This window comes from Lissotriton helveticus, chromosome 11 (genome assembly GCF_964261635.1).
Source record: "Lissotriton helveticus chromosome 11, aLisHel1.1, whole genome shotgun sequence".
Taxonomy (NCBI): Eukaryota; Metazoa; Chordata; class Amphibia; order Caudata; family Salamandridae; genus Lissotriton; species Lissotriton helveticus.
Genome location: NC_136072.1, coordinates 232,504,777 through 232,530,585, shown reverse-complemented (window position 1 = coordinate 232,530,585; position 25,809 = coordinate 232,504,777). Strand labels below are relative to the sequence as shown.

The 25,809-nt window shown below is 41.7% G+C and overlaps 1 protein-coding gene across 2 annotated transcripts in view; it reads left to right on the top strand.

Moving 5' to 3' along the window:
* HLTF (helicase like transcription factor) overlaps window positions 1–25,809 on the top strand; it is a 498,779-nt gene that overhangs the window by 147,250 nt on the left and 325,720 nt on the right. For both annotated transcript variants that reach the window (XM_078667983.1, XM_078667984.1), the window contains exons 6-12: window positions 3,433–3,530; window positions 9,034–9,108; window positions 13,709–13,900; window positions 16,683–16,778; window positions 19,545–19,623; window positions 21,485–21,566; window positions 22,736–22,812. In XM_078667983.1, the coding sequence (XP_078524109.1) occupies window positions 3,433–3,530; window positions 9,034–9,108; window positions 13,709–13,900; window positions 16,683–16,778; window positions 19,545–19,623; window positions 21,485–21,566; window positions 22,736–22,812 (699 nt within the window). The remainder of the gene's footprint in view (window positions 1–3,432; window positions 3,531–9,033; window positions 9,109–13,708; window positions 13,901–16,682; window positions 16,779–19,544; window positions 19,624–21,484; window positions 21,567–22,735; window positions 22,813–25,809) is intronic.

The following is a 25,809-nucleotide window of genomic DNA, read 5'->3' as shown; positions in this document are numbered from 1 at the left end:
TATTTTAAAGTTTCAAAACTCCACACTTGAAAGAATTTCCAAGTGAAACCAGTCAATGTTACCCAATGGAAGAAAAGTGAGTTATCGGCTTTTGGGTAAGTACTCGACTGGCAGAGTTAAGGTTCTGGGCATAGACTCAGGAGTCTCCCAGGGTCAGGTAGGTACAAGTGGTACAACCTCAGCGGCACAGGGTTAGACGGGTGCAGAGGTAGGTAGGCCCAATGTTATCCAATGAGAGGCAGGGGGCCTCCAGTTGGTGGCTGCTGGCAAGCAGGCCACACAGCTGTAGGAGCTGGGCTTCTGGTCAGGGCAAATGGGGAAGTAAATTAGGACAAAGGTTGCACTGCCTGGGGCACTCGGGTGGCTGGGTGCAGGGTGCTTTTGAGCCATTGGGCGCTCAATGTTATTCAATGGGAGTCTTGGAAGATGAACAAATGCTGCAGGCTCGGGGACAGAGATTCTTCAGGAGCGACCAACACTTCGAGGGGTAAGTTGGGATATTGGAGGATAGGTAGGCACCCCAGAGTCGGGCACAGGGGGCCGTGGGGCGCCGGGTGCAAGGGTGTCTTTTGACGTCGGGAAATCTTACCCTCTGCTGGTCGTAGTTGGTGGGGTCCCTGGTTGTGAGGCTTTAGGCGTCTTCTGGGTCGTCGAGAAGGGTCGTTGGGCAGTGGATTTCAGGTCACAATCGCAGGGGGGACGTCCTCAGGGTTTTTGTCCACTCGGGCACAGACCGGGCTCGGCGGGTAGAGTGGACTGGATTCGCAGTTCCTGGCTGGCACCAGGGGTATTGCTGTTTTAGCAGAACCACTGCTCATGGGAGTCCCAGTCTTTAAGATGTTCAAGGCAGGCAGGTCCTCCGGGGTTTTCAAGGTTGCTGTCTGTAGGAGACGCCGGGATTTAGCAGGAGGAGGTTCAAGGATCAACAGGACTGTAGAGCTGGGGCCAAGTCTGTTGTTGTAGTCCTCTTGTTAGCAGCTGCACAGCAGGTTTTCTTCTTCTTGATCTTCTTTCTTGTTTTCAAATCGGGATCTGAGGAAGGAAGGTTCAGGGTGCCCCTAAATACTAAATTTAGGGGCGTTACAGGTAGGGCAAGGGCAGGGACCAATGGGTCCCTGCCCTGGGGTGAATACACCCCCTAGCCTGCTCCTCTCGTGGGAGGGGGGCAGTAGCCTATCTCTGATTGGACAGGGCTCCACATCTTCTAGATGGCCAGAGCCCGGAGTTGTGCTTCACCTCGCCTCTTCCACCTGAGGGGTGAAGTTGGCACAGGCTGGCACACCCCCTTTTCTCACGTAGGGTTTTCCGCCATTCTTACCGCCAGAGTGGGGGTCAGAACCGGTGGGGGCTAGTTGCTGGGTACAGTAAGTGGTCTGGAGAATCTCACAAAGGCGGCATGCCTTTGAAGCTTCCCCTGCCCATCCTGGGGGAGGAGACCTAGCACCTCGCCCAGGACGTTCATTGTTGCAGGCCCAGGAGAGTGGTTGGCTCTCTACCCAGGGGTCCAGCGACATGTCTGCTGTGTGGTAGCCTAGGCAGCCTCTCAGACATGACGTGGATAGTAGGTTAGGTTCAGGGGGCAACTCTAAGTTGCCCTCTGTCGTGCATTTGGCATTAAATCCCACACTGGCATCAGTGTGGGTTTAATGTGCTGAGAAGATTGATATCAAACGTCTCAGTCTTCAGTGAAGCCATCATGGTGCTGTGGAGTTCGCAATGACAACCTCCCAGCACCATATACTCTTAATGGCAGCACTGCACTTGCAGTGCCCAGCAATGACCCTGGGTACTGTAAGGGCACAGGGCTCATGCACCTGTGTCCACACCGCTGGCATAGTGCACCCAGCTAGAGGGGTGACTGATGGATGCCAGGGCAGTGTGTTTGTGGGAATGGCACACAGGGATGTTTGCCATGTCGACTCTTTGTTTAGTTCTGTACCAGGATGCTGAACCTGCAAAGGCAGTGTGTGTGTGTGTGTGTCATGGTACAGGGCCCCTAAGGGTGGCACAATAAGTGCTGCAGCCCATAGGGGTCTTCTCTGGTCACAATGCCCTTGGTACCTAGGGTACCATTTACCAGGGACTGACATGTGGCCAGAGATGGCAATTGGGTTTTTGTTTCAACACAGTTTTAGGGAAAGAACACATGCCCTGGGCACCTGATTGGCAGGAGTCCAGGGCACACTCAGTCAAAGCACATCAGCAATTAAGCAAAAAGTGGGGGGCATACCATGCAAGAAAGAAGGGACTTTCTCACAACCATCTTATGCAAATTTGCTTTTACAATTCCTATTCCACCATATTTGTACTAAGGAAGTGTTAATTCGACCCTCATTTTTATGGTGCTTCATAATAGATCTTTTTGCAGAATTCTTCCTACTGCTTGATTCAGGCAGGCAAGCAATGTTGCTATAGTCTCTCTACCACCTATCATCATAAACCTGGATGGTGGCCTGCAAGTTTAAAGCAAGGCACTCACTCATCAGAGGTGCATGAAATACAGGAGAGTACTGATGGAATACCTTTCTCTGTTTCACTCTCCCTATTGGATGAGAGCCACAAATAGGGAGTGCCCATCAGGCCTAAAAGACTGTTGGAGCTAGCACAGATAGCCAGTAAAGTGTGGTGACCGAGCACTTTGGTACCTACTGTGAAAGCTGTACCTGTATTTAAAGGACCCACAGGAAGTCGCAGAGAGAAGAATGTGGAGATGTAATAATGCCCAGCTAAGCCGAGTGCACCTAAGGCTTTTAGTTTTGTCACACCTTTGGTAATGTTAAAGGTGCTTTTTTTCTTCTTAAAGCCACCATAGTAGTTTAGTTGAGACCACGGCCACTGGAATTATGTGGCAGGGGAGAACCATATTATGCGGCAGGATTTACTACATTATACAGCATGAATTGGCAAATTATGCAGCATACAGCGGTACGGTTTGTGGCACCATTACATCATCATTATTTTGTCCTTCTTACACATGTTAATACTATCTGGGCAGAGATTTCAACGCAGTAGTCTCCGTTTAACACAGATTTAGAGCAACCAGCAACTGAAAGATGACCAATTAAATTTCGCAAAGCACCTTCCACTGAGCAACAATAGGGATGAAGCAATGTTAGTCATTTCATTTCTTTGGGCTACAAAATTCTTTTTTGTTTACATTCTGTAAATTATGCAGCAGTTGAATGATTGTGTAGTAAGTGTTGCAAACCCATAACTAAGCAGAAAAACTGCAGTAACGTAATCGCATTATTCCAGTGGCCCTGTTTGGGAGTTAAAACAAAAATGCAATGGGCACATGCAGTGTTTGTGTTGTATAGTCTCCTTGCTTTGAACAGTTTAAAGTAACACCAGATGTGGGTTTGCTGTATTCTATATGTTTTTCCCCTGTATTTTTAATGTCTCATTGCTGGAATGCATTTTCTTTGAAATTAGGCTCACAGTTTAATTTTGAGTCGCGCTGGGCTTCGGAGAGAGCAGGTCCAAGTTATGGTGCTCCAGTCCTCCCCGCTATACAAATGACAACAGAGCAGGTTTGTAAATTAATCATTTTTTAAATGTTATTTCATACTTGTTAAAATGAAAAGATGGAGGTGCTTGGTGGTGTATAGTTCTAACTGTTCTCATCCATTCTGATCTTTTTTTAAACATTTAGTTCATTTTGTCATAATATAGTCAAAACCATCATCATAGAGATGAATTGCAGTCTGTATAAATCCACCCTAACCATGTTTGTCATATTCAACGGGGCGAATTCTAGTGGTTAACGTGCCACAGTCAGACTGCAGTGGCGGGCCTGAAGCAAAGTTTTACACTGTCACTGTAGTGGATGGCACAGTAAGTGCTGCAGTCACCCTAGTGACATTTCACTTACAGGCCGTGCGTACATTTGTACGATGTACTAGGGACTTGTATGCAAGTTGAATATACCAAGTGGGAATAAGCTATTTAGTCTATGTTTAAAGGGGGAGCTCAGGCACTTTACTACTGGTTAGACAGGGGTGAAGTGCACAGAGAACTGAAACATCAAAAAATTAAGTCCAGCAAACAGTGAAAATTGTGGGGTGACCATCAATGTTCCCTCTAGTTTTTTCCTCTGTGTGCAGCAGTGCAAGATCTCTATGCGCTGCCATCAATGCCATCAAGGAACTGAATATTCTTGCAAGCACTGTGCTCAGCAATATAAATCTTTGGCAATTACGGTTTTAAACCTTTGTTTACAACAACAGTGAAAACAGGTGTATTTCACACATATAGCTCTCTCTAATAGGGTCTTGAGACTGTTTTGCAATGTAGATAAAAACCATCATGACATGAGTGTTTTACTCCTGGGGCACCTACACCCCAGGTTTAGAAAAGGACAGGACTCATAAGGTTGTGCCATTGTAAGATTTTATTGATCAGCAGGGTAGATCCAAGCAGTCAGAAGAATGAGGCATCTATTATTAAGCTGGAACTCGGATCTGGGGTGGCCCAAGTAAATTATCTTGCAAACTTTCCCAGCGTTATTTGCCAAGACCGGGACACGTTGAGCAGCCCTAGCAGATTGCTTTCTATTCTAAGCAGGAATCTGCAGGCGGTGAAGGGGCTTTCTTATGTACAATTCCAGCTAGGCCAAAAACAAAAGCCTAATTTAAAGGGCCATCAGCTCTCCTTTTGTTCAAGAAGGATTCTGGCCGTGAGCCATTTGGAACCTAATACCTAGATGCCAATGCAATGGAGGGGAAACAAAGGCATGCAGCTTTTCATTTTACATGTTGTAGGAAGCTGGCTCTGTATATGGTATGTTCACTAGGTGGTTATACCGTGCACAGAGTTCAGGGGTTCCCCAAAAGTGTAAAGGGCTCAATCAGAGATGGAGGTTCCTTTTAGAATTGTATTACCGATGACTTTGGACAACAAGCTAACTATGTTGACTCAGGTCAACTCCATCACTTCCTCCTGCTTCTTCATTCTTCGCATGCTTCATAAGATATTCAGTTGGTTACCCCAAAGTTCAAGAAGCACCATCACCCAGGTCCTCCTCTCTGAGCCGGCTGCCTATGGCAATGCCCTCTAATCGCACCTTACCTCCTCCAACTACTACAGACCTTACAGAACTTGGCAGCCGGCATGGCTCGATCAACCTAGAAGAACCCACTTTACACCCTACCTCAGGGAACTCTACTGACTCCTGGTACAGAAAAGATGCCAGTTCAAGCTCCTGACCGATGAATACAAGTCCCTAAACAACCGCGGACCCGTCTACATGAACCAGCGCCTGAACTTCCATCAGCCTAACAGACACTTCACCTACCCATCCCTTTCTCTAACCCTCACGCGCCGCTTCCAACGTTGCAGATGCAGAGACTTCTCCTTCTCCTCCTTCTACCTAGCAGCGAAGACATGGGACGAGCTACCCTTTCATCTGCGGACCTCCTCGTCTTTTCGAGCGTTCCAAAAGTCCCTTAAGACCAGGCTATTCAGCTAATCAACCGGACCCTGTTTCACGTATGACAAGTAGTTATTGATTGATTGATGAGGGTATTGTAACTACCCCTTAAGATGGTGTCTGATTTGTCGACATCGTCTGGGTTCCTCTCCAGACTTTTGATTGTTTATAGCTGCCATCACCTCTTTCAGCGTAAAAAAGCCTAGGTCATGAGATACTATATGGATGCGTACATCAAGTCTTCATGTCTGCTATGTCATCTGGACAAGTATACTCTGTGTCTCCTCCTCAACCTGCCTCCATTTCAAACCCCATTCCTGCAAATTCAAGGACTAGTTATGTTAAAGAGCAATCATCTGCTGATAAGCAAGACCTGAATCCCAATGTACATGTTGTTAAAAATCTTATATGATTTATTAATGTAAACACTTTCGTATTCGGGTGAGTGCTGTAAGAAAATAAAATGAGCTCCAAACCTAGATTACTCATCTGGCTCAGGGATTCCAAATTAAATATTTCTACACTCATTTGCCCCCAGAATGCTGCTTAATTATATACATATACATGAAGTTCTACTGAAGTTACATTAGTGATCTCCTAGCGCGCAATTGATGCACCTAAATTCGAACTGACTCTGCCTAGCTGAAAAGCTGGCGTAAAGCCCAGCTAATACGGAAAATAAAGCAGACATTTCCATGGCGTGTTTGTCATCTGTGCAGAGATGAAACTGAAGCATGGTTTCAGCTACCCCAAAATGCTCCTAAAATGACTTTCTTCTATTTAACAGTTACTGTTCAAGCCATAAGTCAGTTTTGTCAGTGTCACATGTTGCCTCTGACTATTATTCATGAAGTTAAGCTTATAGCAGGAGTTCCCAGGAGCCGCTTCTGTTCTCGGAAAACTTCAATTATCGAAGTCCGTTTTCAAGAATTTACCTCGCTTACCAGTAATAGCATCAAAATAATGTCAGCGAGAATAATGGTTATTTTGGAAATAAAATCTATGCAAAAAACAGGTGCAGTTTGATTAAAAAGAAACAGTTTAAAAGTCTACAATATTTTTGCTGTACTGTGATGCAGCATTATGCAGTTTTAAAGGCATATGAGTACTATTGTTGTACATCCTAATTTAATGAAAATATCAATATTTAAAAAATTGAATCATGAACAATTGGTGTAAAATCATGAACAACATGACAGATCAAAGTTCGTATACTAGTAAAATCTAAATGTCCAGTCATTGATGCAAATCTTGGTAAATGCCCACAACTTTGGCAGACGGAGGCAGAGTGAAATGAACTGAATTACCCAAGATTCTTTCATCTGGTTTAGTGGCGGTGAGACAGAAAGACCCCTTGATCTTAAATTGATTACTTGGACATTAGACCACAATCTCAGTGGGTTTATTTACAGTAACATTTAGTGAAATCAACCAAATGTTTCCTGCACACCAGAGAAATTCATGACCCCCTTTGTTAAAGTCTAGAGTAAGAGAAAAATTCATACTCTAATTAGAACCTCAATGTATCCAGAACACTGCTGTAATAAGAATTCTTCTCCCATGCCTGCTAGCCTCTTAATAACCCTACTGTGTTCATAAAGCTGGCATAAACTAATTTTATATTTAAATCTCACTACCTACAGAGCCCATGATTAGTCAGAGACTTGGCCTACTTAGAGTCCTTGCATGGTCAGAGTGTGGTGTTATCAGAAAAGTGACATGGAAGCCTTTGTAGCAGGGATTCTGCTCATACACAGAACTGTGCATAGAGACTTGGAACCTCAGTGAATTAGGGTGTACCAAAACTCACCTTAGTAGCCAAAATCCCCTACCAGACTAGCAATCAGTGTCTCATTGGTTCTTCCATACCCCCAATGATTGGACAACCCAGAACATGGAACTAAGAATACCTCCGGCAATGTGGAACACATGAACACTCTTTCGTTATACTCTCATACCTGTCCAGAACGGGGAGTAAAGAGAGACGCGTGCAAGTTTGAAATATTTATTTCTAATGCCGTGTTCTCAGGCGCAGTATCTTAGCTAATACAAGCAGACATATTATAAGCACAAGATTAACAGCATAGTTACTATTCCATAAAATACAAAGGGAGAAAGCATGTTAAAATGCTAAATGGAAAACAGGTTAGAATACACCTATATCTCACCCTCCCTTGCTAGTAGGTTATTTTATATCTACGGAAGGTCTCTTGGGTTTACAAGGGCGGCCCCATACCTCTGGTCCTAGCAGAAATGGATCACGTCATTTTCTGCACCATCTCTCTGCATGCAAATGTTCTCCAAGTGTGTGTGATCATGCCCACGCAATGCATTATTAAACGCGCGAAAATCAGAGGTGGCCACAGATGCATATATGTTATGTCTAGAACATGCGCTGATTAGACCGAACAACCACTGTGTTGAAATAACCTTGAAGGCCTCGGCACTCACTGTTCAGACTAAGCTTACCAAGCAAGGCTGCTACTATAGGAAAACATATATTATTCTCTTGTGAAGCAAAACAGTCTGCTAGACTCTAAACATTTATAATAATGTGTGCCGTGTGCAAAGGCAGCAGAAAGGAAAAATGGTGTTTAAACTTCTAATAAACTCATGCCAACTTAACACAGTGTAAATGCAAGGGTCATCCCCATGACACCTTGCTAGGACGCATTAAACTGTTGTCATAAGAGTCACCTTGCCATGCTGGCTGTGAAAATATATTGCATATAGAACTGTTATAGTCCTACTTATTTCATGATTTGTGCCTGTTGTATCCGGTAACCATGATACTGAGGCCCCGTTAATGCTTGCCTCCCCGAGAGCGTTGAAGCCCCTATTCTTTCAAGATTGGTCACCCCTCCAATTTAACTCAAATCATACCTTTCTCAGCTCATTCTGAAGATTACACAGTAGATTGAAGTGTCTGGCACAATGAATTACTGAAAATGCCTCATTCTCACATTTTGCCATGTTGGTGTTTATTTCCATGGAAAGTAAATGCCAAATGCGGTGAAGCCAGATGTCGATTATTACTCTCACTTTATATTTCCCCCAGAACACAGAAATTGCTAGATTATCCAATATGTATATTTGCAAGGTTGTTTACCTGCTTCTACGGTATGGAACAACCTACCTTCACTGCCTATTTTATATGATGCAGTGCCAAACGCCTCTTAACTAGAAATGTTTCAATCAGTCTCAGTCCCAAAGCATATGCAACAAGATGCTCCTTGCTGAAATCCTTTCCTGTGCTGACCTAAATCTCTGTAATCTACAGGTGAACTTGTAGCTAGAGTGACAAAAAGTTCTATATAAGCTGTTTTCTTGTTACACTTTTTACAGTATTGTTGACTCTCATTAATATTATTGAGTTCCTCTCTTCTTTATTTAGTTGTCACCAGTTTTCTCTCTGTCTTACTTCACTATTCCTTATGAGTATATTTCCCAAGCTGATTTTTTGACCGTTATCAATCCACTGTATAGTCTTGGAGTGCAGCTTTTCTGTTCTGTTATTGTAAATGTTATGCTTGGGTTTTGCAAATGCATTCTCATATAGCTATCTTAACCTACCATTTCACTGTGTTCTACTTTTTGTTTTTCAGCTAAAGACTGAGTTTGACAAACTCTTTGAAGACTTGAGGGAAGAGGACAAAACTAGGGAAATGGAGCCAGCAGAGGTATTTGTAATCAAATATGATAAAAGTGTTTTGGGTTAGGTTTAAAGGACAAACTCCAGTGTGACTCATCTCCATAAATTAAGGGCCTCTTGTGGGAAATGTAGTGTACCAAGATCACAGCCAGACTATCTAAATTACTGTATGTTTGCGTCTAAAGGTTTACATTTTGCAGCAAGGCTTCCTCCCCAGATTCTTTTTTTTTCCACATGATTTTTATTGAATTTTCAGAACAAGGAGGTACAAAGAAGCAGTGGCAGGTTTTGTACAACGATTATAAACTTTCAGATGATCAGTACAGGTTTGCGATACAGAGTTTGATAATTTGCTTGTCCGTTAGAAAATGGAGATCGCGTTAGGTGAAAAAAAGGTGAATCGGGGAAAGACTGAGGAAAACTTAGGAGGAAAGAAGTAAAATTGTAGAGGGAAGGAACAAGAAAGGAAGTTGCATAAAGAGTCTGGAAGGTATTTAGCTGACCTGTGCATAGCTACTTATCAAGATATTAGTAAGGAGTGTTTGTGTTGCTTGGATGTGACCAAATGGTGGGATTGGTGTTGTGCCCACTAAAGCCGTAATCAAAGAGATTTTGATTTTTGTAGATAGATATCGAGGATAAACCAAAGACGTCTGGACGAGTTGTCAGAGCTGAAAATATTTTATTATTTCATTTACTTAAAACCATATACAATATATGATACATTTGTAAAAAAGTTGTATCTCTTTTTTACTATTGTGTCGTATATTTTATGTTTTTAAGTAACAGAACCAGTAAGATATTATCCTATCTGACCAGTTGTGATCTTTTTCTTTGTTGAAAGTGGTGTTGCCTGCACTTTGTAAGAGGTATACCCATGCTCACCATGTGTAATGTGATACATTTTGTTGTCTTTCCATGGGCAGAGGTTCTTCTTGCTCCCTAGGTAAGTAGGATATCTAACGGAAAGAGATTAGTGGTGTTAAGGGTCAAGTGTGGAATAATACACCAAGGGCTTATGGTTTGTTGATGGGGTTGGGTGTGATATTTTGTTGAAAGATTTTGTTGATTGTTTTGTTTGTTGAGCTCCAGAAAGGGTTAACTATATTGCATTGGAAAAACATGTGTTAAAGGACGTGGTGTCTTCTGAACAGTTCCAACATTGTGTCGGATTTTTGGAGCCCTCCCCAGAATCTTAACCTTTGAATAATTCTCCGATTTTTTTGTTTGTTTCCACTTTGTTTCTTAAACATGAAAAAATGTAGGAAAACGGTTTAGAACTGAAGAATTTGTGACTCACTTTAACTTAAATCTCAATACTCTGTGAAGTCTTATGTTGGCTCGGAAAGCTCAGCTTTTTGGCAACATTTTACCCCAGTTCCTTTTCTGCTGCGACAGAGCTGTCCCTCGGAGCATAGGTTTGTGAGTTAGACTGCCTTTTAGTTATTTAGTTATAGCTTTGATTGATTTTTTCCTCAGTTGTGGGTTCTTTTCATTCCCGATTTCTTTCTTTTGTGAGGAAAACATTCCCAGCTGGGGTGGGTATCTCCTTACACAGAGGAGAATGGGAGAGTTTTATACAAGGTGGCGAAAAGAGCTAATTAGAAAATTTGTATTGTTGTTGTTGCAATTTTATTTATATAGCACCTACTACCCATGACAAGGTGTTGAAGCGCTTTTCGGCAAGTAGCACGTTAGTCCGGAACCTACAGGTTGAATAGTGGTGGATTAGTAAGGGGAAATATAAATTGTTAATGGGAGTGGTGGACAAGTGAGCTCATTAGTTGGATAAATAGGATAGAGGATGGATGGATAGCAGAGGTAAGAGTTTGGAAAGAGGTATTTGGGAGTTAATTGTAGTAAACGAGGTTTGGGATGAGTCAGAGAGTGGAGGTAGGGGATATTTTGGAAGAGGAATAGGATGAGTCAGTGTGGTGATTTGGTGAAGTTTGCGGAGATTGTTATTTTTTCTTCCTTCAGTGGGAGGAAAATCTGAAGAAAATTGGCAGCTAGGGAACTCATTCACTGCACCACCTAAGGTAATCACAGATTTAAGATTACATAGACATTGCCCACCTCAAATGGTCATAACTTAAGCATTCTAAAAACACATGAAATGAGGCAAATGAAAAACATAGAATCACATTTAAATTTCTTTCTGAAGTATGGAATGAGTCTGTTTAGGATTGATTTCTTTTTTTAATTTCTTTCCCTTTGTCTCAAGGACAAAACAAACATACACAGCCAACACGCTTCGCTCAAGCATGGACTTCTTCAGGGAGCTATTGTTCTAATAGCAGTAGTACTACTAGTGATAAATGACTGAGTCTTACTGGAGTCATTGGTCGTACATTCCACGCTAATTGTACACAACTTGAAGCTAGAAACGGTCAGCAAAATTAAGTTGTCCTGAAAATCATAATTCCATCAGAGTAACCCTTATTTCCGTATAATTCTTCAATAAAGCAATGTACCGTGTTCAGCAAAACAGTGATACATATCATAAATCATCCCCTAGAATACTCAGCTGAAATGAAGACTCCTTGTAATTTTAAAAAGCTATTTATTGATTCAGGGAATGGGTGATGCCTGAGTTGGCTGTCTACAGAAAGGAACTGAATGAGATCCGGAGTACTCCTGGTGTGGCAAAAATCCCCTGGTTTATTCACGTAAAAAAAGAATGTATCAAGCTGGGCAAACCAAGCCTGTGGAGTAACCCAGAGGAAGCTTGCCCTTCAATCTCCCGTTCGGAACTAGTGAACGCCTATCGAATGAGCAAACTAGCACAGGTCCACTGGACAACTGACAGCTAAGTTCCTATCCTTGAAGGAGGAATATTTATTTGAGTCTTTCTTTGACGATATTTACCCACCCCTGGCAAGGAAACTATACGTCCAGTTCAGACTGGGTACCCTCCCGCTCTGCACCTTTTCCAGTAAATGGATGGGTGCCGGTAGGAGGGAGTGCCAGACGGTAGCTGGGTGGGAAGAGTCCGAGCTCCATGTCGTCTTTTTCTGCCCAACCTATAAACCAGCAAGGAAATCCTGGCTTGTTCCGCTGTGTAGGAATTTGGGGTTCATACACTGTGCAGAAGCATTTGGAGTTTTAAAATATGATACTTGTAGACCCATTGTATTTGCCGTATCACGTTTCATGACCTCCATGTGGCGCATGCGCTGGAAGTTCGTAGACAAGACCAAACAGCAATAAAATCTACTTCCCCATAAAAAAAACTGAGGTTTCTTAAAGAACCTCAATTTCTTCTACAGTTTTAATTTCTAAAAAGAAATTAAAAAAAACAAAATAAACACTTAAGCCTGCATGCTTTTAGAAGTATAAGTCACTGCCTGGTTTTATTCTAGGCACAACGTGACGCAAGGAATTGACACTGTTTGGCTATTTTACATTTTTAGACAAAATTATACCATCTGGACCATCACTGTCAATAGTTATGGGTTTTTACCAGGGCCTTGCTTTACTAAGCCAGTGCCTCTGTCTTTGTAATTATTCAACCTACACGAACGTAGGAATTATTGTATATAGGTGATGCGCCAAGGCAAAATAGCTTTTATTGTTCGAACTATAGAGGTGTTTTAACTAGATCCATGTAATTAACCATGGCAACCACTGTATAGTTCTAACTGCCACAAATTGTAATGTACTGTTTTTTCTATGCAAGCTTTTATGGTTGTTCGACCGAAATAAAGTTTTTATGATGATGATTAGATAAAATAATGCAAGCTTCCAAACAAAACACACAGTTTAACTATTTCCTTTGCAACTCATAAATTTGAACAAAAACCGACATGTCGCGTACACAGACATGACATACAACTAACATTTTAAAAACCTGTAACCAAGAGTTACAAGAGAGTTACACCTCAGTATAAAGGCAAGCAACAGGATTTTTTATATGCAGCATCTCAGGGGATGTGTAAACCCACTATGTCCCCAGTAACTGGGTTTGCATCTTCTATAGTTCACCCTGTATTGTTTGGGTTGTGTGAACATTGTCATCTGATTGCAATGGCACCAACATTAGGGTTTGTTTTTTGGATGAGGTTGTGGGCCGGCCCAACCGGCCTTTCCTGACATAAAGCAACAAACTCCGCCCAGTTACATAGCCAGGTCTTCTGGTCTTTGCCTCCATGTGGGGTCAGATTAAGGGGGGTCAGATTAAGGGAATGCCCTACAAACATCAAAGCTATGCCTAAACACAAACAAATCGTGATTTCTGTTTTTGTGTCTGAGGTCATCTGGCAGGTGGTCTGCCATCCATGGAACCCTGTGAGTTTTCATACCCGGATTGTCGTGTAAACATCAAAACTACCGCCAATAACACCTATTTTCCTCTTAGACTTCATTGGCAATGGAGTCCGCATTTGAGCCAATGGTTACCCCGTTTTGTGTGCATATGGTATTTATTACTTTAAGATCTGTATGTGTGTGTCTGTATGTATGTGTATGTGTGTGTGTGTGTGTGTGTGTTTATATATCAGCAACAGCTGGTGCAGGTAAGCGGGCAGAGTAGTCTTTTTTCATATTTCTAGGAGACCTAATTGCAAAAGTGTTCCTTGGCTCTTTATTAAATATGCCTTTTGAAGTTTTTAATTACATGGCTTTTTCAGGCTGTTGGAACGCCATTACTTTCACATCAGAAACAGGCGTTATCTTGGATGGTTTCACGTGAGAACAGCAAAGATTTACCACCTTTTTGGGAGCAAAGAAATAACCTGTACTACAACACTCTTACAAATTTTGCGGAGAAGGATAAACCAGAAAATGTGCTTGGAGGGATTCTGGCAGACGACATGGGACTGGTACGCACTTATTCTTTTATGCTTTTGTGGCTCTATAATGTCTTTCTTTTTCAGTTGTAACTTGTTTCAATAAGTGCTTCTGAGGGGATGGGTTGTAAGTGAGACGGTTTATTTAAAGATCTTGGTCCTCATTGGAATCTGATTATTTTCAAAACACTTTAGTTAATGTAAAAGAATACCACATTGTGAGAGGCTGGCTCACCATAGACTATACCACCACAGGGTATAGTGTGTAGTCAGTGCAGTGGTTCTCCAGAGGTTGTATAGAGACTAAATAGAGAAAACTAATGCTCCTTTTTGTGGTAGTCTGGGTGAGTAGTTAGGTTTATCAAAGGGTTGCTTTAATGCATTTGTTGTACACACCGTGGCAATAAATGAGACACACATACTCAATGAATAAATACGAGACCAATTCATAAAAATAGTTCTTTAGAATATTTATTTACTAAGACCACAAGAAGCAAGAACGTTTTTAAGTAAAAATACTTTTCAGTATCAAAAGTGGACACGCTTCAATTTTCAGTCTTTCCAATTTTAACCTATGGGTGGAAAAAAAGAATGCTGTTTTGCAGGTAAGTACACAACTTACAGTTTCACTCTTCGGCGTTGTAGGTCAGCAGACGGCAAGGTTCAGGTAAACAAAAAACACTATCACCAGCGGCACAGGGACGACCGGGTGCTGGGTGCAAAAATGGTGTTGGGCGCCCAATGCAAGTCAATGATGGAACTCGCTTTTGAAAACAGGCTGCATATGTCGAACTGGAGCCTGCACAGAGAACACCAGCAACAGCAGAGGTAAGATGGGATGCTGTGGGTCGCAGAGACAATCAATCGAGCTGCCCAGGGACTTCAGTTGCAGGGGTGTCCTTTGGCGTAGGGTTTCTTTCACTGTAACCGGTCGTGGTTGGGTGAGCCTTTAGATTCACACTGCAAGCATCTTTGTGGAGTCCTGGAGGGGTTAGCCAACATTGGACTTGAACTCTGGATCGCTGGGGAACCTTCTCTGGACTGCTGGGCCACCTGAACACAGGTCGAAAGCATCAGGTGCAGAGTGGTCAGGAATTGCGGTTCCGGAGGGCACCACAGTCCTTTGTCTTGGTTTCTTGGGGACAGAGCTGCTGTCTTCAGGAGTTCTGGTCTTCTTCAAAGGCATGCAGTCTTCCCAGGGGTTTTGGAAATCGCTGGCTGCAGGACAGGCGTCGGTTTCTTTGCCGGATCTTTGAAGCTGCAGACTGGCTGGTAGGCCTGGGGCCAAGTCAGCGAGCGTCTTCAGTCTTCTCTGCACAGTGTCTTGTTCGTCCTCTCTCTTCTTAGGCTGGCAGGAGGGCCACCTAAATACTATATTTTGGGGCGTTTTAAGGGTGTGACAGATAGAGCCAATGGGCACCTTAACTGGTGTGTCTACACCCTCAATTATGCCACCCTCCTGTGGGAGGGGCACAGTTCAAGCCCTGATTGGAGGAGTCCCACCATCTTCAAGATGGCGAGGACTGAAACATGTGCTTAAGGGTGGAGTTGGCAGAGGTAGGCAACATCCTATTCTTCATGGTTTTTCCTACCGGTTGCGCCCAAAGTTGGGGTCTAAGATGGGGGCTGCCATCTGCTGCTAGCAGCAGAGAATAGGGGTCACATTACAAAGGCGGCATGCCTTTTAAGATTTCCTCTTGACCACTGTGTCATCCTGGGGCAGGAGGTGCGACACCTTCGCCCAGGATTTGCTTTGTTTTTCTGGCCAAAGAGAGCAGAGGTTCTTGACCCAGGGGTCCTGAAACATGTCTGCTGGCGGCAGGCTGACTAAAGCCAGTCAGAGACCACACCAGGCTCAGTAGGTTTTTAGCACCTCTGAGGTGCCCTCTGAGTACATGTTTTAATAAATGCTACACTGGCATTAGTGTGGGTTTATTAAGAGGAGTTGCTTGGTAACAAACACTACTGGGTTCAGGGAAGCCATCAGGGTGCTGAGGAACTCGAGTTGTCTAGTTTCCAGCCCATGTACTCTCTATGGCTTCCCTGGCACTTACAACATCTAAGAATAGACTTAAATATTGTAGGGGCATATCTGCTCATTATTATCCTTTAGCGTCCAGTTACAGTACTACTATAATATTTCATGGTTTTAAACTTAGGGTGACGATCATTAAATCTTTTTTTATGGTCACACCCTAGATCATTTTGTTCTGTTCCATCCCTGCATTATCAAGAGCTCCTACTTCTCTGGTTGAGCTTACCCAGATGTAAAGTCATAGTGGGCGAGTGGTCCAATGATGACGCATGCAATAACATTTTCATGGGTGAGTACCTCTTTTTAACCTGATTTAGTTATGTACATATGTCCACGGAAACAAATCCCTTAACGATTCCTCTGTATTAGGGATACCATACCCCATTTGGTAATGCATTGAATGGTAGGGAAATGGTAAGGTCTTCCAGTAACATATAATCTGTTCCTCTTTTATACATAACGTGAACTTTGGTCTGATCAGTACACTTTGTTCCACATGTTATCAAGTTTATTGCCTATTGCTATAAAGCTTTGACAGACCCTACATAAGTGGTTCTTTTTGTACATCTTGTGACTTTCTTTACAATTACTAATAATTAGGCAGTTTCCGACCAGTTTGATTGTTTAAAGTTTATTAATGAAATCTGTATTGTAATATTATATGACTTTATTTGAGAAGCAATACATCATCACAGTTGTTATAAAATGTGTACTAGACTTTACCTTCCTACTGAAAACAAAATCTATATGTAGAGTTACATTTGTTTTTTTGTTTTATAGGGAAAGACGCTTGTAGCTATTGCTCTAGTTCTTACAAACTTTCATGATGGGAAACCTTTCCCTGCTTCAAGGGTCGAAACAAGCCAATTGCACAAGGTGGGTTCTGTGTATTATGAATGATTCAGACAGGATGATGTATTTCTGTACTTTGTTTGCTACATCTTCACTATGCTTTGGGGATAACAAATGTTCTAACGCAGAAAGGGATCTTGAAGAGTGAAAAGGACTGTAGATATATTGCTGTGGGTATTCATACGGATGGGCAGTGGAAAATGAATTTTAGGATAGCATGAAATTATGTATGAGGGTTCTGCAAGGTAAGAGGTTTTCCTTAAATCTGTTTTTACCATGTCTCTTGTACACTGAAAAAAGAATGTTAATGAAACTGAGCTAATCTTGCAATTGGATAAACCACCTCAGGAAGCTCAGTGTTCTAAAATGTGGACTCTGGCCAGTACTTAAGTTAATGAACTACACCTACTAGAATTCAATTGGGATAAGACTGAGATCATGTTTTGTGCAAAAAATAATTCTTATCTGTGGCCTATCAATATATGACCACCACCTATCCCATCTGACAGAGAAGAGCGCACATTTCCTAATTGACAGTGATCTAAATTTGGTTCCATTGAAGGACGATTGAGTATACTCTAGTCCATAGTGGGTTTAAGTCCTCCATTTCTTTCCTGGGTCCAGGAAGAGCCTGGAGTAAAAGCCTGATTCCACTCTTTCCTACTGGCTTTACATCTTTGGCATCTTGCGGGAGTAGGACCCGGACCTCTGCTTCCAATAATAAGGCATGGGCAGGAGTACAAATCTGGTAGGCAGAAGGGCACTCTAGTGGAGTAGCCAGAAAAGAAAGAGAGCTCACCACAGATAATAACTTGTGAACCTACTGGTTTGACAAAAATCACAACCACTGTCACATATGCGGGGACCACAAACCATCACCGCAAAACCTTTACAAATGTTTACTCTGCCTACAATCACTGTGGGCAAGACAATGACCCTCAAAAGATCCAATTAACCTCTTCCATGCTCATGACAAGGTCAGCTCGTCATGAGGCACACTGGAGCTGTGCTAATGACGAGCTGACCTTGTCATGAACAATGGGGATCCTACATTTGCAGCACAGGACGGGAAAAGCCTTAGCAGCCAAGGTGTTAATAATAGCCTTCTATATGGGCCAGTCAGCCATGTGAAGGCACGTGCTTTGAGCAGGTTGTCCTTAGAGGTTCTCCTGCGGCCACCCATTCTTTAACATTTTTGCATCCTTTCTGAATTGAAAGTGGTGTCCGAAGTTATCTTGACTGCTAAAAGCCATATAAATTGCTGATTGTAAGGAACAATTTGCCTGCTTGCGCTTCACTTGGGGGTTGGATCCCTTCAAAGTTTGCCTGTTCTACATCTTCTTCATTGATCTTGGTTTTGCCCAGCAGTGTTTAACCGTCTGTTCTGTATAATTTACTTAGCTGTGTTGACTACCTTGCTGTTTCTCCCTGACTAGCCATCACTATTAAGATGCTTTTGGTGGCTAGTTTTATCAAAAGTTTGTTAGATGTTTCCTCCCCCACAGTTTTTTGTTCAACAGTGGAGACTTATTTTGGTTCTGACATTCCTGCCGGCTTTATCATTTGAGTCTATTTACAGTTGACCAATGAGATTATTTACATTACAGACTGTTGATATAGTCATTTCTGCAGACAAATTGGTACTTGTTAGTAATTTTTTACCAAAGATGGTGTGTGCATTCTGTAATGGCCAATTGGTCACACTGCCATCGTTCGACCCTCCTCCTCACCCTTATGCATAGAATAAGAGACCACACCGACTAAACCCTAAGATAGAATTGTGGCAGTAGGGCACATGACCAACTTTTTGTGGGCTGTGCCCATGTCAAGAAAGGAAATTCATTCCTCTCTGAATAGTTCTCTTCATAAAAACATGCTATATTTTGGCCAAGAAGTAGGCTCCAAAAGGTATCTGAATTCATTCCACTAGTGCGATGGTTGCTCAAAGGCTTTAACTATTGGCGTCCTGGTGGCAAAACTTTGCATTGCTGCCAATTGGTCTTCAGTTCAGTCTTTCACCAAACATTGTCTGGCTGCCCAGGTTTGGAAGGATAGTGTCTGTCACAGTATTGCTGCTTGATTTTATAGTTTCATTGGAACTCGACATTCCCCTCCCACCAATGTGGGTATTGCTTTGGGACTCATTCATAAGGCGAGGGATTTGTGGAGAGAAGGATCCATCAGAGGAATGCTCTATATTGCGACACATTTCTCACTGCCCTCCCTCCTTCCCTTCTGATGCTGCTGTTTAAAATAATACCATGATATCTAACAGAGGGTTCTGCTGTTGACTTTTATGTCCTTGTCTAGTTCTTCCTCTGCGAATTTCAGTTAGGCGAGAAAAATGTGAAAGAACTGACGTGAGCAGGCCAGGCAATGACTCTATAGTCAGGTGTAGTCGTGTCCTGGATGCTCATGTCCTGAATGGTCAAAGCCATTACTGGAGTACTACTGCACAGCTCTGGGTAGCTATTGCTTTCAGGAGTTTTTGTCCAGTCTTGTGCCTGAAATATCCATAAGATGGGAAATTTGAGGGAAGGTAGATTATCAACTATGAATAAAATGTGTGAGCCTAAGGGACATTTTCCTTTTATTTTATCACCCCACACCCTCTCTACCATCGGCAATTTGTTTTCAGGCTTGCAGAGTTTGTGACTACTCTTTATAGATCGGAAATGTTTAGTATTTTCATTGGTTTTATTTAATGCCGTAGGTGATACAATGCTAATTGTTTACAATTGTGGTTTGTTCATTTAATCTTGTTTTCTTACCACTTTTAATATTATTTAGGTGTGCAGTGACACCAGTACTTCTGTAAAACATAGTGACACACTGAAACCTGAGGCCAATAATAATAAACCACCTAAAGGTAAGAACCCATAAAACCTCAAGTTTTGGCTTTTTAAATATTTAATTGTTTAATTTCCTCTGTAGTTCTAAGTGGTCAGTTGAATTTCATTACATTTTTGTGTATCTTTTGTATTCCTTTTAAATAGCACAGCTTAACTCTAAAATATATTTATGTACTTACTTATAACAGTTAAAGAGCATTAGAAGGCAAGCCACACCCTTTCAGTTAATAGCATTTGCAGATACTTAGAGAGATGGGCTTTGAGCAAAATTGGAAAGTGAAGCTTTGATGTTAGTATAGAGAGAAGAGGTGGGTGTATGTCAAAAGCTGGCAACTGTGCAGTTGTAAGAATCAAACATTTCACAAGTTACTGTCCCCTAGTAGTCTCCCCAGGAGCTGTGGAAGCGAAAGGTCTACTGTGTTTGCAGACCAATGAAGAGAGATTCCTGATGGATATAGCTAAAAAAAAAACTCTGATTCATTCAACGTGGTACAGTATGTCCACAATCAACATACTGCACTGCACCTGCTTAAAGTCCTACCAAGAAACCAAGGTCATCACAAAAGAGAAGAACAAACTATCAGATCCTTCAAAAACTTCTCCATAGACAACCTACTGCTTGAACTCATCTACCAACCTATCAGCTGTATGTACAGTGCCACTACCCTTCTAAAGAACTTCAACAATTTTTTGGAAAGCTTTGTGAACACCCATGTCCCAATTACAACATATAATTGCAAGCCAGAGCCTCCAGAACCCTGGTACTCTAAAGACCTTACTGACAATAAACAACTGTTGCAAAATGGGTTAAGCCCATTTAGTACTCACAGACATTTTGCTTTTTGATAACTTGGTTTTGGACTTATTACTGTGGGTGAGTTTCACTGCTTGAGTCTCATCCAGGGTAATCACACTGTAAATGGACTGCTTGTGTTTACCGCCAGTGTCTGCTTTTAAACATAAGGCCGCTGCAACGAAGCTTATGTAAAGGGGCACTTGGCTGGTTGCACATGTGTGCGGGCTGTGCATGCGAGACTACCGCTGCGCACAGCTAGCCTGTCGCAGAGAGGACTCTGCAGGGCTAGATGTTGACTTAGGTAGGCCTGATGATATAAGTGGGCACTCGTAGGTAAAATCTGTATGATTTACTGTTTTTTTCAGCATCTACACTATTATACATATCAGGGGAATTCTGCCTCATAGTGCAGTTTTGCTTTTCTAAGGCCTACAAAATCCTGAGACGTGAAATTGAGGTGAAATGTGTGCTCCCAGCTGGACTACACAAGTCTCAGGATGATACATGTACACCTTAGGGGTCATCCAGAATTGTCATATTTCTCTGGCTCAGCTCAGGATCAGATTCCAGGCTTTGTGTCACCCTGACTGGCCAAGTTAATTACTCTACTCCCCAGCAGAGGGAACAAAAGGAGTATTGAAAAGTGCTTCCCTCACGAATCCACCTGATCTGTCCTCACACCTGATCTGCCCTCACACCTTCCTTGGAGACTTTGGTGTGTAAACACAACCTCTTCGTGGAGAGCAATATATACTCTGTATATGTCAATTCCAGCAATGAATTGGGACACTGTTTTGAGCTCCGTGAGAACAATGAAGCTCCAGAGACCAGAAACGGCTAAAACTTTTATGGATCTACTCTATCACCTGAAACAAGAGGTTCTTGTAAGGAGAGAGCTCTTCTATCCTACAGAACGAAAGTTATAAAAGGTAAGTAACTTGCTCATTTGTCCCAGACATATATGATGCTTATTGTATGGAGATGCTGCGTTAATCAACAAGCAATCTATTACCATTCTTCCTTTACTGCCTTTCCTTTGACTGGTTTCGTTTCATTTTTTCTTTATATTTTTTAATATGCAGTCAACAATACCAAAGTTTGTGTAGATGTGAGAGAAAAAACAATAGAGGCTGAACCAGAAACATCTGATGGACCCCCAAAAAGGTACACTCTTAAGCTATGAACATTTGTGCACTTTCATTGTAAGAAGTCTCCATAGATTCAAATGTTTAAATAAATTCACTTCAATATTTACATAACCCAACTAAAAGCTAATACACTAGCTATGCTATGACTTTCTATAAGTCTTTTAACCTTTGGAATATTTTAATTTGCAAGATTACAGACAAATGGAGCTTACCTTTTCTGCAGGTTTTGCTACCTTACTCCCTCCTTGTGACACATCTGCTATCACCAAACTCAGTACTAAAATGTCACAATAGAATCAGCCCTCTCTTTTATCTGGCTGCACTCTCCCTCAACTCTTTTATGAACTGTTTCAATCACTTCCATTTTGTTCCAGCAATTCCTAAGATGGCATTTGTTACCTTTTAATTTGTCTTTTGTTTCTTTTTCTAGTGCAGCCTTTACTCCACTTTTTCTGTCAGCAAATCTGCTGTGTACATAAAAGCGATCTAAGGTGCTTTCGCACAACCAACTCTGCTTTTAAAAATGGCAGATGCTCACATGCTAAAGGCTCTGGAAAAATGGGAGCCACAGTGTGAGACTTTATCACAACCTTACCAAATGGCACAAGCAGGTTCCCAGTATCAGATTAAAGTCAATATTTTATGTTTCTTTTTTCTTTTTATTAATCATGTAATAAATACACTATTGGCGATAGTAGAATAGAACTATGGTTACATTTGTTTTTGCTTAGGTAAATTTCCAGTAATAGCTCCCTTTTGATAATTCCACACAGAAAAAAAAAATACTGCTATCTGCATATGTTGTCTACAAGTATTGACATTAAGACTAGCAACTAAAAAAATGACCCACGTGAGTGCAAAATCCCTGTGATCACCAGCCTAGCTGGTGAAAGCCATAAACTAGGCGGCTTTGACCTGTACTGATCAGACATGGAATCATTGCTAAAGTGGGATCTAAAAATAGAGCTCTCCCATTTTTTTATTGCCTGGAATGGGCTGCGGGAGAGACCCACACTTGGCCTAGCAGAGGATGTCTACAGCAGACACCCAGTGGCATCACCCATGCTTCTCGTGCTAACTCCCCCATTTTTGCTAATGTTCTGGGTAGCAATTATCCCCTGAACTAGATCACCCATTTCATAAGTATGTTAGCTGTTAAGTTAATATCTTGTTCTTTAATTTCAGGCAGCAAGCCGAAACAGTAATATATACGTTGAGCAGTGACTCAGAGGATGAAGAATTGATGCCTTCAAAACCAAAAGGTTTACTTTTTTGGGTTTTTTATTGTCGCTTTATGATCATCATAAGCTATGTTTGTTGATACAGTTTTTGTACAGTAAGATTTCTTATAGGAAAAGCTATGTTATCCACTTGTAACAGGAGGTTTTCCAGTACCCTGTGCAAATCCAGAATGTTTGAATGATGCAACATACTTTGACAGATATATTAGACAGTTTTTAAATACTTTAACAAATTAGCTTCATTATCACGCCATCATTGTCAAATATCTGAGCCTCTGTCTGCTGTCATCAGAGAGTTCCTGTGGAATAACCGACCCCTACATTTCTGCCAATAGAGGCGCTTGAGAATATTGCATGGTTTTCGGCATGATACCACATTGAGAACATTTGCTGTTAGTAAGCCTTATTGTTAGAATGTTGTTGTTACTTGCTCAGACCTACTTAATAAAATACATCAAGATTAGTTTTGTATCGCAGCATGATGCATTCAAGTGCTGGACCAGATTGCAGCACCAACTAATTTTAGTTTCTCTCTTCGAATATGAATCTAAATGATACAGTTTCATCAATTTTATCAAGTGCACTACATTTGCTGGGGTGTTCAAAATGGTAGCCATCTGGTGCCTCTGACTTCAGGTTATACGCGACACAGTAGCAATGTTGGCAAAAAGGCGAATAAGATAGCATGTGTTGTCTCTTCTGGCAGTTCACTTTCCGTCCTGCCTTGCAGTTTGCCTTTATCATAGGGCTGGGTAGTTTAATAAATAGCATAAATAGCTGCGTAGTGACCTCTTCTGGCTCTACAATGGCAGCTGCAACAATGACACGAGTCACGATGGTTCTTGTGGCTCATGAGACCCGAGAGTTGTATATGTACACACAGCTTATATCTGAAAACCTCAAAATAATCTGTTTAAAAAAAACTATGGCACTAGTCATTTTACTATCAATGAAGTCTCGAGACCTCAATTTCAATTGTAAGCTATCTTGTTACAAAAGAGGCTTTGTTAAAAGTGTTGATAGTCTTATTGGTTTTATGTGTTCAATGCTGCCTCATTGCAGAGTACTATAATAAATAAATAATGTAAAATGGCTATGTGGATCAATGACTTTTGGGTGGAAATGTATGTGTTTTACAATATATAGGTTGTAAGGGAAATTTTATTGTTTTGGGTTTGTTTTTACAAGGATAACTAGTAAAGTGTGTGACATGTATGAGCTGAATTAATATTCTTTTCAGTTTTGTATTTCTATAAGAATTATTGGAAATGAACATTTTACAACTAAAAGAAAGAGCCAAATATGTTTTGGAGCAACTTATTATTTATTATGAGACTCTGCAAGGACTATTAACACACAACTCTTTTAGAAGTTCCTCAACTGCTTATTTGTCTGGTTGGTGTAAGCCAAAAAATGCTTCTTTAACCCTTGGTCTCATCTCGGGATCCTTCCTTTTGTTAGAACAGTTTTAAGACCTCTGCAGATTTAGCAAGTCATGCTGTAGGCTCACTCTGTTGTTTTTAATTGCCTCCCCTTCCCAAGATGATATGGCATCCACTGACTACCAATTGTTAGAACCCTCTCCCTATAACTCCTACAGGAGTTGTAATCCTTTCCTATACCTATTCACATATATAGGCAGACAAAATTCCAAGAGTGCTGTGGCAAAGTTTTATTTAGGCCTCTTTTGCAGAGGTTACAGATAAGATGGCAAAGACTAATCCTGCAGGTGAAAGGAGTTACGTTGTAAACACAGGGGGCCTTCAGGGTAAAATGCATGTTTTCTGCTCAGTGTTGTGACATATTTCAATGTATATTAGTCTCCTTAGTGCCCAACTTTATTGCTTAAGATACACAATTGATGGACTGAAGGCGGAACAAATCAAAATCTTCACCCCCAGTCTGGAGATCTGGGTTAAATCCATCATTCTTTTGCTCTCCGTGTCACCCCAGTTTAGACACAGCATGGGGAGCTAAAAAACGATGGATTTAGGCCCAGATCTCTGTACTGGGGTGAATGTATGACATTGTTCTGCATTCTGTCCATCAATTGTTCTTTTTGCATTTGTCAACCCGAGTGGGAATGGTATGCCCGGACGTGGTTCCTGTGCTTTCCATGCCACTGGAGTCAAGCTATCCTGGCTGAAGAGGGATGAAACCCCGAAACCGGTCCTAGGTTGCTTGTTTCCAGTCCAGGGAGGACCTGGAGTGGCAGTTCCGGCTGGACTGTTTCCATTGGGCGCAGGGTCAAGACTGATTTGCATATGGCTGGGTTCAAACTGGAATAGCATGGGGAGCAAAAAAACTATGGATTTAGGCGCAAATCTCCATATTGGGGTGAATGTATGACATTGTTCTGCATTCTGTCCATCAATTGTTATTTTTGCAAATTCATTGCTTAGGCAGAAAAGAGACTCTGTAAGCTGTGTAGAGAGAGCAGAAACCAACGTTTGTGGGATCAATGCCTTTCTTGGAGATTTGAAAAGCTAACACTTGGTCTGTGTTGCTTACTTTTGCTAGATGGTTACTTAACCTTGACAATTACAGCTTAGGCTACGTTAGAGTGATCACCGGTTTAACATAGTTTTTGAATATATGTTTTTCATTCAAATTTGCCATGAAAATCCTTAAGAAACTAATTTTAAGCAGCAATATTATCCTTTTGAAAGAAAAAGCTATTTTTAGCACTTTGCTCCTTTTTTTTTTTTTTGCAGAGTTTTATATAGCGCAAACTTGACCCGAATCGGGTATCCGAGCAGCACCAGTTACGTTACATGAGGACACACATTCATTTTTCATTAGGCACAGGGAGATTGTGATTTGCCCAGAATCACAGGATGTTTTAGCGTCGTTACAGAGACTCGAACCCAGATGCCCAGGTCCGAGGCTGAGCGCCCTAGCCGTTAGGCCATCTCCTCTCTGTTCTTTGGGTTTCTTATCTTCTATCAACATTGCCACATATTTTGGGGGCTTTTGAGTGTCTCTGATTAGAAATATATGGGAACTAAGAAGAATGTG